This window comes from Ictalurus furcatus, chromosome 14, assembly GCF_023375685.1.
Source record: "Ictalurus furcatus strain D&B chromosome 14, Billie_1.0, whole genome shotgun sequence".
NCBI classification, from domain to species: domain Eukaryota; kingdom Metazoa; phylum Chordata; class Actinopteri; order Siluriformes; family Ictaluridae; genus Ictalurus; species Ictalurus furcatus.
The window spans coordinates 12,245,683-12,259,661 of NC_071268.1; the positions used below are offsets into that span (position 1 = coordinate 12,245,683).

Genomic DNA, 13,979 nt, shown 5'->3' on the forward strand with positions numbered 1-13,979 from the left:
GTGTCATTTTGACATGTCAGAGAATCTGGTTTTCAGTGAAACGAACATGAATTACATAAATATATAAATATAAATATAAAACCCACAAATTACATAAAGATCTGTCAACGAGACATCGCTACCAACACCACCTCTTCCAACTAACAAAGTGTTGTTTTGAAGGCTAACATGGCAGACATGGCTTAACCAGAGCGTAACTAATGCTTTAAGTAGGACCTGTTTAAATGACTACTCATCTGTGATAGAACCTTCTCCTTGATTTCAAATTACACCTCACTCAAGCATAATTTGTGCAGGAGGCTGAAAAGATACACTATCCTTGAGAAATTGTACCCTACAGTCTGTTGACACTATGCTATTTACAGAATTCTGTGGATGGATGGATGGAAATGTGGTGGAAGTCACTATGACTAAATGCTGGAAATCAAAAATTTAATTCAACAAAATTGAAACTTTAATACCAATAATATACTTTGACATTTCTATTTTAAAGTGACATAGTGGAAGGGGTTGCCACCTCACAATTCTGGGTTCCCTGGTTTGATCATGAGCGTGAGTTATTTTGTGACATTTATGTGCATGTTCTTCCCTCATTAGTTTCCTCCTGGTTCTCCAGGTCCCTCCCACCTACCACAAAACATGGCAGTAGGTGAATTACACTAAATTGCCCCTAGGTGTGAATGTGTGTGCATGGTAGCCTGAGATGGACTGGTATCCCAACCAGGTTGTTCCCAGTATATGCTCCAGATCCAGCATGACTATGACCAGGACAAAGCAGTTAATGGAGATGAATGAAAGAATATACAATGGGGACCAAAAGTCTGAGAAAACTAGTGAAAATGCTTCTGTTTGGCACTCCTTTTCAATTTACCACAAAGATATTCATTACAGATTATATTATCAGCAACAACTTGTGAAACATGAAAAGTAGAATCTTAAAAATATTTACATGAATTTCAGAATTTCTCAGTATTTGGTATGTCCCATTTTTGCTTTAATGACTGAGTGCACTCAAGATCAGTGTACAAATTGTGTCAAAATTCTTGATGGGTCCCCTGCCACCAGTCGAAATTCACCTACCAAGGTTTTGATGTTGCTATATTTTCAATTTCAATATAAAAATAATTGAATAAATACACTGACCTGATTCCATGCATTTTTTATTTACTTTAGTACTTATTTTATTTTTTATTTGGTAGTGAGCTGACATAGTGTTAGATAAAGAAAGACTACTTGCATATTAAAATTATAACCTAGCGACTGTTCAGAGATGAGCAATGTTGAATTATATCTTACCATCATTGTGAAGTGAAAAGGAAAATCCACTCATTTTGGCTCATTTGGGAGGATCCACTCATCTGGTGTACTTGAGAGTTTTCAGACAAAATGAATCTTATGAAATGGGAACAAATAATGGACACTGTTTTTTTCTTGTATTCTAGTTTCACTGACACACCAGGGGACCCAAACCCCCCCTCCCCACCACACAAGTACATTTTTTGGGGGCTTAAGTCCCTTAATGCTTATGTGGGTCTGGGATGCCCCCCCCAATTCGAACACTGCTAGAGTCCGATGTTTGTGTAAAACCTCCCTGTTAGATCAAATCCATCAGCATGTCGTCTGAGAATGTGATTCAATGAAAGGGATAATCTGACATTTTGTACAAAGGAGTTGACATGGTCAATATCACAAACTTGCTTACATTTAAATAGTGGACTAGAAATTGTGCAAGATCTTGAATATTGAACAATCAAGATGTTGCACATTTCCTTTTTTGTTTCTTTCTGTCTAAAGATGACTAAAATTTAGCTAGCTAAGTGTGCCTTTCTCATGACTGGATCAAGAGTTTTTGGATAGTTATGTGCCATAATGAAATGAACATAAGTCTAATCAGTTCAGTTTGTGATCAGATACCGGCTGTCACAATGAGTGCTTACACAAGAGTTCGGGAACCCTTTCAGCTAGCAGAGCCATAAAAGAAAAAAGTTATGATTTTTTCTTTAAAGAGCCAGAGAAAAGTGAACATATTTTTGATTTTTGACATTTTTATATATGTCTTAATTATTATTATAGTTATTTATCTTTACTATTATTGCATAATTATCAAAAGTGGTAATATAATAAAGGCCATTTCACATTTTGCATCTTCTTGACCAATCAGCTTGCACATCACCTAATAGGTGGCACTTAGACATCATTTAACCAACTATGATGACTTCATCAAATGGTAAATCAATAAAAGATGCCGTAAGAGTAAATTTAACATGACTTACCATTAATGCAACTTCCACAAATGTCAATTTGACTGTCTATTCGGTCTGGAAAGAACTATACTTCTCTTTTTTCTTTTAGCCATTTCACCTTTGTTAACAAACAGAAAAAAAAAACAGTGGCTATGTAGTTTTCCACCGATTTATGAATTAGACTGGGAAATTACTGCTTTGCTCCACATCGTGCATTGAAATTTGAGCTTGTTGGGTCACATCACGATTGGTGTATTCATGACAAATGGGCATCAATTATGAATTATGTAATATTTTATACATATGTAATATGTACAGTTTTAATTGAATCGACACCTTTGCTTTCATGATTCGTAATAGTTTTTATTTAATTTTTCCTGCCTTTGAGCCATTGACAGTCACTGAAAGAGCCATCTATGGCTCTCCAGCCATAGGTTCCTGACCCCTGGCTTACACAATCTGTACAGATGACAGCAAAGTTTTAAAATGTTGAAATTGCCTAATAGAAGAAATTTAGTCAACAGGACAGAACTGATTGAATTAATCAGTCAAATTATTTCCTCACTGAGGTTAGTGTGAAAGAGATCAGGGGAGTGAGGAGATGGTGTTGTTCAGGGACGTGAAGAGATGACAATGAGACGATCATGTTTAAATGCTTTGAGTATGATTTTTACCTTAGGTGATGAGACAGAGACTGATGTTGATGCTGTTTATAATCAAAGTGAGAACTTATTTCATACTATAACTTTATATATCATTAAAATTTTTCAGTAATGTTTTTCTATGAGTAGATTAGGTTATAAATTTAGAAGTAGACAGGGCATCTTTCAGTAAAATTAAGATGAAATCTATAAAAGCACTTTTCACTTTTGGATGTAACCAGACTTTAAAATGCTATAAAGTCTGATTGAGATACATGCAACAGAGAAAGATGATTCGGTTCAGAAAAGCCTGTAGTTTTTCATAACTATATCATAGAAAATGCCAAAAAAAAAAAAAAAAAAAAAAAAAGAGGGGTTTCCCAGGCTGCCACACATATTTAAATGAAGTTACTACTGTGATTTTTAATTTAAACTTAATTAACATTTTTTCTTTTACATCAGAACACTTTGGCAAGATTCTGATGATTAAGACAATATTCAAGATTTTTTATTGAGTAATATCACTTACTCGTGTGCATGTTACTAAGTTTGGGAAAGGTTGCCATGTCAACAGTGCATTCCTCACAAGATGGCCATGTCACCTTAAAATGTAATGCAACATTAAAGCACTGACGTTAAAGGATCACTGTGAGTACTGTGTGGGTGCAGGTTTTCACTCAGGATTTTCACCAAGCAGACTTGCACCACACTTCATATTATCAGTTCATGTTGCTTCAATCAACTATCAGTTTTGGCTCCTATTTGGCAGCTTCACTGGCTCCGTCAATAAGATTGAAGACCATTGCTGCACTATAAGGAATTAATCAAACCTGGAAGAAATCCGATAATTACCTCCCAAACCATAGTAAATTAAACAGTACACTTCTAATTTAACAAGCTATGTAGGGTATATGTACTATGAGTTTTGGGACATACCCTTTCCTCTTTTGCATGTAAAACCCGAAGTGTTCTGTCGCCGGACAGATTATACCCTACTGGACAGATGAGTGGCAATATGGCCATTGTATATGATCATCAGAGGCTGAGTGTTGGCTGTGGTTTGAGGACAGTGAGTCCTCTAACAGTGAGCACTCATAAAAAAGGTGCTCTCCACCATAAATTACACTCCATTTTCATCTATTGAAACACATTGGAGATGAACCAATCCCTGGGGTTTATTTAAGTGACTATTAAAAATTGTTATCTTGCCATCAGTGTAACACAAATCCACTGAATGAATTTATGGAAGTGGTAGCTCAGCGGTTAAGATGTTGGCCATCTAATCAGAAGGTCATGAGTTCAAATCCCAGCATTACCACGCTACCACTGTTGGGCCATTAACCCTCCACTACTCAGGTGTATAAATGAGATCATCGTAAGTCGCTCTGGATAATGGCTTTTGCCAAACGCTGTAATGTAAAATTTATACTGGCAGAGAAATGCAAACATTTGGGATAATGCTTTGTGTAATTAGAAGCTAAACAAGTTTCCTGACTACTTTGTTGAACCCAGTGATGTAGGTTTAATTTCAGCTTTTGAGACTCATGCCATTTGATCTAAACACTGAAACATTATTATTGTGAACACAGTCACATTACTGTCCTTAATTACAAATATAACATTGTTCACTGGCTATTCTGACAGATCGTGTTTACGAGTTGAATGCACATCAACGGCACCACAAAGTCGTAATTATGAGTGGGAAACTCTTGATTTTCTTTGAGCTCTGAGTTTCCGAATTGTCGTAATTACAACTTCCCAACTTGTAAATACGAATTACCAGGAGGACTTGAATGTACAGTAGGAATCTGACCTGAGCATGTGACAGGCAAGTGTTTATTATTATATAATATAAGAAGTAATCATGTTCCTATCAGGCTCCAATGTGCAAATATATGCCACGCAACACTGGCTTACCAGGCAATGGTGTTGCTCCATAGAGTTGTATTTGCATTTTCAGAGAACATGAATTTCTTGATGATTGTAAAAGTGTTCCTGTCCCCATTGTTGCCTAAGATCATTTTGTAGAACTACCAGATAAAGCAGTTTATTATTTATTTATTGGTTGATTTATTTATTTGATCTTCAGGACATCCTGACCCTATCCCAGGAACACTAGGTGTTCTCATTCTCAAACTCATTCTCACACTTTTTAGAGTGGCCAATCCACCTACCGGAATGTTTTTGGTAGGTGGGAAGAAACTGGAGAACCTGGACAGTAACCTAAGCTCAAGATCAAACTGGGCATCTTGGTGCAATGAGGCGGCAACGCTACTTGTTGCACCACCACCACACCGTGAAGTGTTACAAATCTGGTACTTACAGAATAAATAAAGCATTGACAACTGAAGTTGTTTAATTCTGTGTATGCCACCCAATTTATTCAAAATGATGGTCTTCAAAACATTTTCAGTTTTGGAATTCACTTTGCCATTTAATAAGGATTCTCCACATTACATTTGAATTTAGCCATTTTTCTTGTATGGTGTTGTCTTCTTTTATGATGCATCAAATTCCTTATTTGAGAGTGCAAATGTATGTAAGATAGGGCCTAAATACAATTTCAGTTGTCATGTTAACGCCATTCATGCATAAACACATTAAACACATCCATGAGGTTTGAGTAATAAATTTTAAATATCTTTTTTTTTCATATAAATAAGGCTGGTAATAAAATGTCTGTCAATAACACTGATGAATAAGGATGTGGGACTGTACATAATTCCCTTCAAATGCTATTGAGCTTTAAATAATGGTACATTTTGTGTATGGACCTATTCAGTAATGAAATACATGTCAAATTTAAATGTGATTTAATAGTTTATTTTGTTAAATAAAAAAAAAATCTAAAAGGTGTGCATTATAGCTGACACCTACATGAACACTTTACAGTTGGTTATATGACTGTAAGTCATTCCCTTCAAATGCTATTGAAGTTAGAAACGTGTTTAACAATGTCGTATGTAACTTTAGAGACGGTCCCTTAATTTCCTCATATCCGCGAATATCGAACGTCCAACCAACTTTTTATTCCAGTGTGTACTTTTAGTCTGTGAGGGTTTGTGTATCAGTAGGTGTAATGTTTTTGTGGTAACAATAGGTGGCGGTAAATGACGTTTTCAGGCGGAAGATCAAATCCAAAGAAAGAAGAATTGTTCTTCCGGTGTTGATTCCGTGTCGTGTCCTGCAGCTTTGTATTTTTCAGTATAAACAATGTCTCTCGAAATCGAATCAGCGGAGTAAGTAAAGAAATGTGTGAATTTGCATGTTGCAGCTTTGTGTTATTTGTTCTGAACATTAAATGAAAGAAGTTAAAGCCCGGTTGTGGAGCCGTTCAGGCCTGACTGTTAGCTTTGTAGCATTAGCATCGTTAATTTACTAGCATGGCTCATAAGGAATGGCTTGTTTTGTGATCTGTGTACACACACAGAAGAGTAGATCCGTGTTTACGAAGTAGTTTTAATCATTTAATTTGAAGTAATTGTATTTTTTATACGTGTTGCTGTTCAGGACTGGGTGTAATTGCAGTTTTGTAGCTAGCAAGCTGGCTAACTAAGCAGAGCGTGAGCCTGTTAGCTACAGTAGCTGCTGTGTGTGAAGACGGCGTGTCTGAAACGTTAGGAATGCTGGGAAAATCCTTATAAATCCGCCCGCACTTACAGTGAACACTCTTTATATGGCAGCTACATGTTCACGCTGCTTATTTTTTGTTACTACACTGTCGTTTTCTTGTTTTATTTAACTTGCAATAATTGTATCGTTGGCGTTACTATTTGATTTGGGAGCTCTCCGTCGTCTCCAGTTAATTTTACAGTTTTAAATGCAAGTAAGTTATTGCTTTGTGCACATCAGGATTGTCTGTAAATAACTGTTAAATAAACTTTTATACTACACTCCTTGGTGCAAAAAAAACTATATAAAGGTATACAACCTTTGTATACCTTTTGTATACAAAGGTAAGCTCATGATAATGATTCAAATGTTTGATGTAAAATTCAAACTAACACAAGTCTGGGTGTAGAAAATTTTAATAATACTAAGTAAAAAAAGTAAAAAGCTGTCCACAAGTTTACCCACAAAGCTTAAACATTTAAATAAATCAAAAGATAAAGCTATCCCATACAAAGTTCCAGCTGTGTGGTTTACATCAGTGTCCTCTGTCTAATATGTTATCGTTTCTATAGTAACAGTTCAATAACAGGGATGCAGAGTTTCTCTAAGGAGATGTTTGGATGTAGCAGTCAGTAAGTTTTCCGACAAGGGAGGCTTTAGGACAGAGACCTTACTTTTTGTGCTTTGACCACCTGCTTGTTTTTGTTTGTTTGTTTGTTTATTTATTAGTTCCAAGAAAGAAAGAAGAGAAAAGTATAATGTCGTTCTTCAGTGAATGTAAATAAGAATTGTTGATAAAATTCCTGTGGTGTTGTAGGAAAGTAATCAACCTTGGATCACACCACCTCTTCGTTGATTATTGTCCTGTTACAGTATGCCCCGGCAGTTTTATTCTTTACTACTAAGACAGATATACACACAGTGTGGTGTGTTATGAACATATACAGATTGTGGAAATGAAATGAACAAAGGCAAAAAACAGAGCATATACCTCTAATATGACCTATTTGTGGACACAGATACCGAGTTTGCTCAGATACATTACCAGATACTCTGAGGTTTTATAGCGCGAATCAACAGCTACTTGTGGAAAATCGCAGAAACTGCATGTACTTGAGTTGTTAAAGTCTCTGTTTTTGAAAATGGGAAAAAAAATGTAGTATCAGTGCAATTCTAAACAAAATTGTGATTTTTTTTGATGAATTTTTTTTCAGCGTGATTCGTCTGATCATGCAGTATTTAAAGGAAAATAGCCTGCACCGCACCCTTGCGACACTGCAGGAGGAAACCACCGTGTCCCTTAATACTGTAGACAGTATTGAGAGTTTTGTGGCAGATATCAACAGCGGTCATTGGGACACGGTGTTGCAGGCTATCCAGTCACTCAAACTGCCAGACAAGACACTGATTGATCTCTATGAACAGGTGAGATCCACTTAGAAATATATATATATATTTTTTAAAAAAAACTTATGCAGGGTGTCAAGAAGTCTTCATACATGGTGGATTATGTTTGCCATCACCACGGTGGTTGCGCCTTCATCAGTGGATGTTCGTGGACGTCCACTTCTCGGTTGGTCCACAGCACTTCCAGTCTTTTTGAATATGTTAATAAGTTTGGCATCAGCGTCGTGTGTGATGTGCTCGCCATGTTTCCTGTTAAAGTCCATCACAACCTTGCGACAGGTTCCTGATCCAGCCACGAGAATAATTTTAATACATCCTTCTTTTGTTGAAGGTGTTCTTAAAGGATATCTAAAAAAAAAAAAAAGTGTTGTAAATTAAAAAGTGTTTATTTCCCCTATGTATGAAAGCTTTTGGACACCCTGTAGTTATAGTGTTTTCAAGCCCATTGTATCTAGCTGGATGGACAGTTGTGCTAGTAACTTAACGTGTGCTGTTATGTCAGGTTGTGCTGGAGCTGATTGAGCTGAGAGAGCTTGGTGCTGCCAGGTCTTTGCTGAGACAGACCGACCCCATGATCATGCTGAAACAGACTCAGCCTGAGCGCTACATTCACCTGGAGAACCTGCTCGCCCGTTCCTACTTTGACCCCAGAGAGGTGGGTTGTGACACTGATAAGAAGAGGTGTTCATGTTCTGTGTTCCCCACAGACGCATATGAACATCACCTTTTGCTGTTAAACAGTTCAGATTTTAGTCACAGTACAGATGGATGCATTTTTTGCTGTCAGAACTGCTTTCATGCTTGCCTGTAACATGACAGAAAATAAACAAGTGTCTCGTGTGTGTTCGCAGGCGTACCCTGATGGCAGCAGTAAGGAAAAGCGGCGGGCGGCAATTGCCCAGGCACTGGCGGGGGAGGTCAGCGTGGTGCCACCCTCTCGTCTCATGGCCTTGCTCGGGCAGGTGAGGAACAAACCACACCCGTGTCCTTACTGCTGGTTCATATAGCCTGGAACTGATACAAGTGACCTACAAATCTTTGTATTAAAGAATACAAGTGGTGCTTTACAGGTGTAAAGGTCTTTTGTCGTTGTTACTTGTTACTATGCGCTCGGGCTGTCAAATTCCTTTAATCGCATTTCACTTTTAATGACTTAAAATATTTAGTTTATGAATGCATTCATATGATAAAAAGCGTATAAAGTTATACTTGCACAAGCAGATAAACACTGCACCGTAGCAGTAGTGTAGAGCTACACGGTGTTCGCATCATATAAAGCACCAGGCTGAGAACTGACCATGGTTTTCGCATCAGGAAAATGGAATTTGTTATTAAATTAGAAATGTCAGTGATTTCAGAATTTTTGTAATAGTGGTGTAGATTGCAAACTTTATTTTTTTTTAAAAAAAATTTTTGATTAGCGTTAATAATAATAATCATATTCTGATTGTATCTTAACCAAGACTGATTATTAAAAAAATATATATTTGTTCTTCAACATTAAATCTAGCTGTCAAGTTGTTGAGATCATCTGTTGTACAGGCGCAATTATACCTGCTTTTAACGATATGTATGCAAGATGGCTGTCATGCATATCTTTCAGCCGTTTGGAGCATCGCCTGTGCACGTCCTCAGAAACGACTGTGATGCATGAACATGGCGGATTACTACAACTGAATAAACAAACTTAACACTGTGTCTCAAATCACATATGTATGTACTATTCAGTCCCTTCAGGATTTTGTGATCACAGAAATGAACGCAAAATCAAGCAAACAATTCAGAGGAGTTTGCGATTCTTCAAAACTACTGCAGATTTCCCACAGATTTGGGCCAAGACGTGTCATGTGACGTCTTCAGACACAGTCAAAGCCTTCTTCGATTCACATGCGTTGAACATGAGTAAAGCTAAAAGGTCTCATTTACCAATAAACGTCACGGCAAAAGATTGCGCAGAACAATTTTGCACAGTTGTAAGCTCGCCAATTCGAGTAGTTGTGCGCAAAAAAAGAACAGAAAACTCTGCAAGCTGCATCGCAAACTTTGAAAAAAGACGCAGCAAAATCAAGCATTTTGGCCACAACAATCACAAAAAAAACTCTGCGAAATCCTTCTAGACTGACTCTTCTAGACCATTAATGATACGAATGTTAATCTGTACCTATAATGGTTCAGGGTTGAATTTGTAATACCTCTCGTGTAGCCTTTAAACGTCACAGAAGGTCTGTTTTGAGTACCAGTCATCTGGATAGCTTTTGTGAAGGTATGGTTTAACTTTAGCAGTGTACCTCCTCTCTCGCTCAGTCTCTGAAGTGGCAGCAGCATCAGGGTCTCCTGCCTCCTGGTATGACCATCGATTTGTTCAGAGGCAAAGCTGCAGTGAAGGATGTTGAGGAGGAGCGATTCCCTACACAGCTGAGCAGGCACATCAAGGTACTGTTCAAAATACTGAATAAACTATAAGCTCACTAGAAACATAAGACACATGAGTAAAGCTTTTTAAAAACCCTAATAGTAGATAATTATTACTGTGTAATTGCTTGGATCGTTCAATGATTTTGTGCGTGTTGGTGTAGTTTGGACAGAAGTCCCATGTGGAGTGCTCCCGCTTCTCTCCTGATGGTCAGTATCTGGTTACTGGTTCTGTAGACGGCTTCATCGAGGTGTGGAATTTCACAACGGGCAAGATCAGAAAGGTACACACTTACCTCATGCCTTGTTTCCTCACATGAGATTTACTCTAGTTGCAATTATGAATGAAATAAGCAAGGCTTGTCATTGAATTTGCTGTTTGAATGCTTGTATTCATGTATTTTTTATATTAACACCGACCGAATGTCTGTGTTGAACAGGATCTGAAGTACCAGGCGCAGGACAACTTCATGATGATGGATGACGCAGTGCTGTGCATGTGTTTCAGCAGAGACACAGAGATGCTGGCTACGGGAGCCCAGGATGGCAAAATAAAGGTCTTACTAATGTGACTGTCAAATTCTCTGCGTATGATCTTATTTGGCGAGACACTGAGTGGCAAATGGGTTACAGGCCAAATATCTAAAGGGCAACGTCGCAAAAATTGACAGCTGTGTTAACATTTGTGTTTTGTCTTTTGTGTGTGTACGTAGGTTTGGAAGATCCAGAGTGGACAATGTTTGCGGCGATATGAACGCGCTCACAGTAAGGGTGTGACATGTCTGAGCTTCTGCAAGGATAGCAGTCAGCTCCTCTCAGCCTCGTTCGACCAGACCATCAGGTGAGCGTCTGACGGAGTAATAGTGCTGACAGAAAGTCATGTTTTTGCATTTGTCTTGAGGTGTGTGATGATATTTTGAGATCTCTTTTATAGCTGAAGCGTAGATCAAATAGTCTGAGGTTAAACACAGGGCGTTAATCAAGGTGTGAAAAACTGACGATGATTCAGTATCAGTGTGTATTAGGGCTGTCAAATACCTTTTTAAAAATAACATTCAAAAATGTGACACTTAAAACATTTAGTATTCAAATGCATTTGAATGTTAATTAGATGGCATTAGTATCATTACATTCATATTTCATAGAACACTAGAGGTGAAAACGGCCAGTTATACAACAACATCCAGTTGTCATCACTGTTTATTTAAAGTGAGCCAGGAAAAGCATAATAGGCGGTTTCTCAAATGTTCTCAAGATCTTACGGTCATATAGTGTTTTGTTGTTGGGTTTTTTTTTTTTTGTAATTGCCATATTGATGATGTCACATGTATTGCCTTATCACAATGTTTAAAAAAAGGTCAGCTTTGTTGAGGGGAAGATGTTTTGTTTGTGCAGAGTTCATGGTCTGAAGTCAGGCAAGTGTCTGAAGGAGTTCCGAGGCCATTCCTCGTTTGTTAATGAAGCCGCATTCACTCCTGATGGCCACCACGTCATCAGCGCCTCCTCCGATGGAACTGTGAAGGTACATATTCTCTCAAATCCTTTTTCTGCATGTGTGACACTTGTCTGTGAACAGTCCTACTCTCTTCTCAGACATGGAACTGTGAACTAGGAATTAGGAAATTTGCAAGACCCTTTACATTAAAATACATTACTAATAAAACATTAATCATCTTTTCACTTGTTCAGGTCTGGAATATGAAGACCACAGAGTGCACAAGCACGTTTAAGTCTCTCGGCACCTCGGCTGGCACAGACATCACGGTGAACAACGTGATCCTGCTTCCCAAGAACCCTGAGCATTTTGTGGTGTGCAATCGGTCCAACACTGTGGTCATTATGAACATGCAGGGGCAGGTAAGATGTATTCTGTTACAGCAAAACCAGGTGGTCAGTTCCTGTGAGGTTTCCATCACGGACATTAACGCACTGTGATATTACTGGCGTATGGGTTGGGAGGGAGGGGATGGAGAGAGCTGAGCTGTAACCATTCTTTATTTAAATTCCTTTTGGGAGCACTTCACACCACTTATTTACCGTTAACTAAAATAAAACGAAATCAAACACGGTACATTTAACTATTTCATTTGCTTGCATCAAGGTCCGCTGCAGGACTGTCTTTCAGTGGTGTCTGGCAGCCGATAAAAAAAAAAGAAGCATATAAATAGGCTTCCACACACCATCACCTATTACTCATTCATTCATTCATTATTACTGAGAATCACTGAAATTAGCACATTTAATGTAAGTAAATTGCATTATGTATCAGTTGTGTATTCATTTCATATTTGCAACGATGTAGATGTATCTTACCAAAATCTTGCCACGCCATGTGGTGCATTTACATTTCTTACGGTGTTACTTTTTTTTGAGTGAGGTTAGTCTTAACTTCTCAAAATGCTTATGCACTGCAGATTGTGAGGAGCTTCAGCTCTGGTAAGCGAGAAGGGGGAGATTTCGTGTGTTGTACACTTTCCCCCAGAGGAGAGTGGATCTACTGTGTGGGAGAGGACTTTGTGCTTTACTGCTTCAGCACAGTCACTGGCAAACTGGAGAGAACCCTGACTGTAAGTCTACATTTACTCATATCCTTAAACACTGTGACATGTAAAAGTCGTAATGATTTGGAATGGTCCTTTCCACATGATGGTGGTGCACCTGGTGAGAAATAGAAATATTTAACCTAATGTTTATTCGTATCTCTCTGTCAGGTCCATGAGAAGGACGTGATTGGTATCAGCCACCACCCTCATCAGAACCTGATCGCCACATACAGTGAAGATGGCCTGCTCAAGCTCTGGAAACCTTAAGCACTGGACAGGACCAATATTTTACAGGGACATAGATTGGGCTTACGATATATATTTTTTTTTTGTACATATTTTTTTTGTTTTGTTTTCTTAGTGCAAGTTTTCTTATGCAGAAAACATGGATCTTTCCTTTCAGTCTGTGTTCATTTTTGTTGTGTAACAGTAGATAACTCCATATCCTTCTAGCATTTTACATCAATGATTTTCACCTTTCCAATTAAACATTTTGATCACAATTTGCTTTCTTCAAATTCTTTGGACCAAATGTACAGCTCTATATAGTTTTGTTTGCCCAACATGCCTTTAAAAATGGAGAAAAAAAAAAATAATAATCTATATGCCATTAATTCAAAGCCAGGAATTAAAGCATATACTAATTATATAAGCATGTGTTCTGTATAGATGTATGCCTAAACAGCATTGGCCTGTGATTTCTAGAACAATGAAGAGGAAGCATTTTTACTCTCGATACAGTTTGCCTTTGCCGAGTACACAGCAAGCTAAAAAAATTTTATTATTTGATTAGGTGTACAGGGTCCCCAGAACTGGCCTTGAACCTTAGAGAATTCGAGTGTCCTTTAGCTCACAGAACTCAGTGGGTTAATGATGCAGAAAGGAAAACGGCAGTCAAGATTCAGATGTCTAGCCAAGGTAGCATAGCTTGTGAGGGTGTGCTGTACCAAAAGCTAGAAGTGGTTTCAAACCAAAGGCATAACCTTGTCACTGCTGACAGCAGGATGTTAAATGGCCTAAAGGAGTAGTCATTGATGTGAGAAGAGGTGGAACTTGCAGGAAGTCAGGCAAGACTCAAACAATCCAGAGTTTTTGTCCTTATCTTACTTTCCTCTGGACCT

At 38.0% G+C, this 13,979-nt stretch overlaps 1 protein-coding gene across 3 annotated transcripts; it reads left to right on the forward strand.

Annotated features, from left to right (window-relative positions):
• Positions 1 to 5,898: 5,898 nt before the first annotated feature.
• Positions 5,899 to 13,361, forward strand: smu1a (SMU1 DNA replication regulator and spliceosomal factor a). 3 transcript variants are annotated; one of them, XM_053641553.1, is made up of 13 exons: positions 5,899 to 6,123; positions 6,395 to 6,710; positions 7,711 to 7,921; positions 8,406 to 8,558; positions 8,755 to 8,865; positions 10,208 to 10,336; positions 10,480 to 10,599; positions 10,756 to 10,872; positions 11,029 to 11,156; positions 11,711 to 11,837; positions 12,005 to 12,172; positions 12,730 to 12,882; positions 13,027 to 13,361. In XM_053641553.1, the coding sequence occupies exons 3-13, from the start codon at positions 7,727 to 7,729 to the stop codon at positions 13,123 to 13,125; spliced, it is 1,500 nt and encodes a 499-aa protein (XP_053497528.1). In that variant the 5' UTR covers positions 5,899 to 6,123; positions 6,395 to 6,710; positions 7,711 to 7,726; the 3' UTR covers positions 13,126 to 13,361. The 3 variants fall into 3 exon arrangements, with proteins under 3 accessions (XP_053497528.1, XP_053497527.1, XP_053497529.1); XM_053641552.1 differs by lacking the exon at positions 6,395 to 6,710 and having other exon boundaries at positions 5,901 to 6,123; XM_053641554.1 differs by lacking the exons at positions 5,899 to 6,123; positions 6,395 to 6,710 and adding an exon at positions 7,058 to 7,249.
• The last annotated feature ends 618 nt before the right edge of the window (positions 13,362 to 13,979 follow it).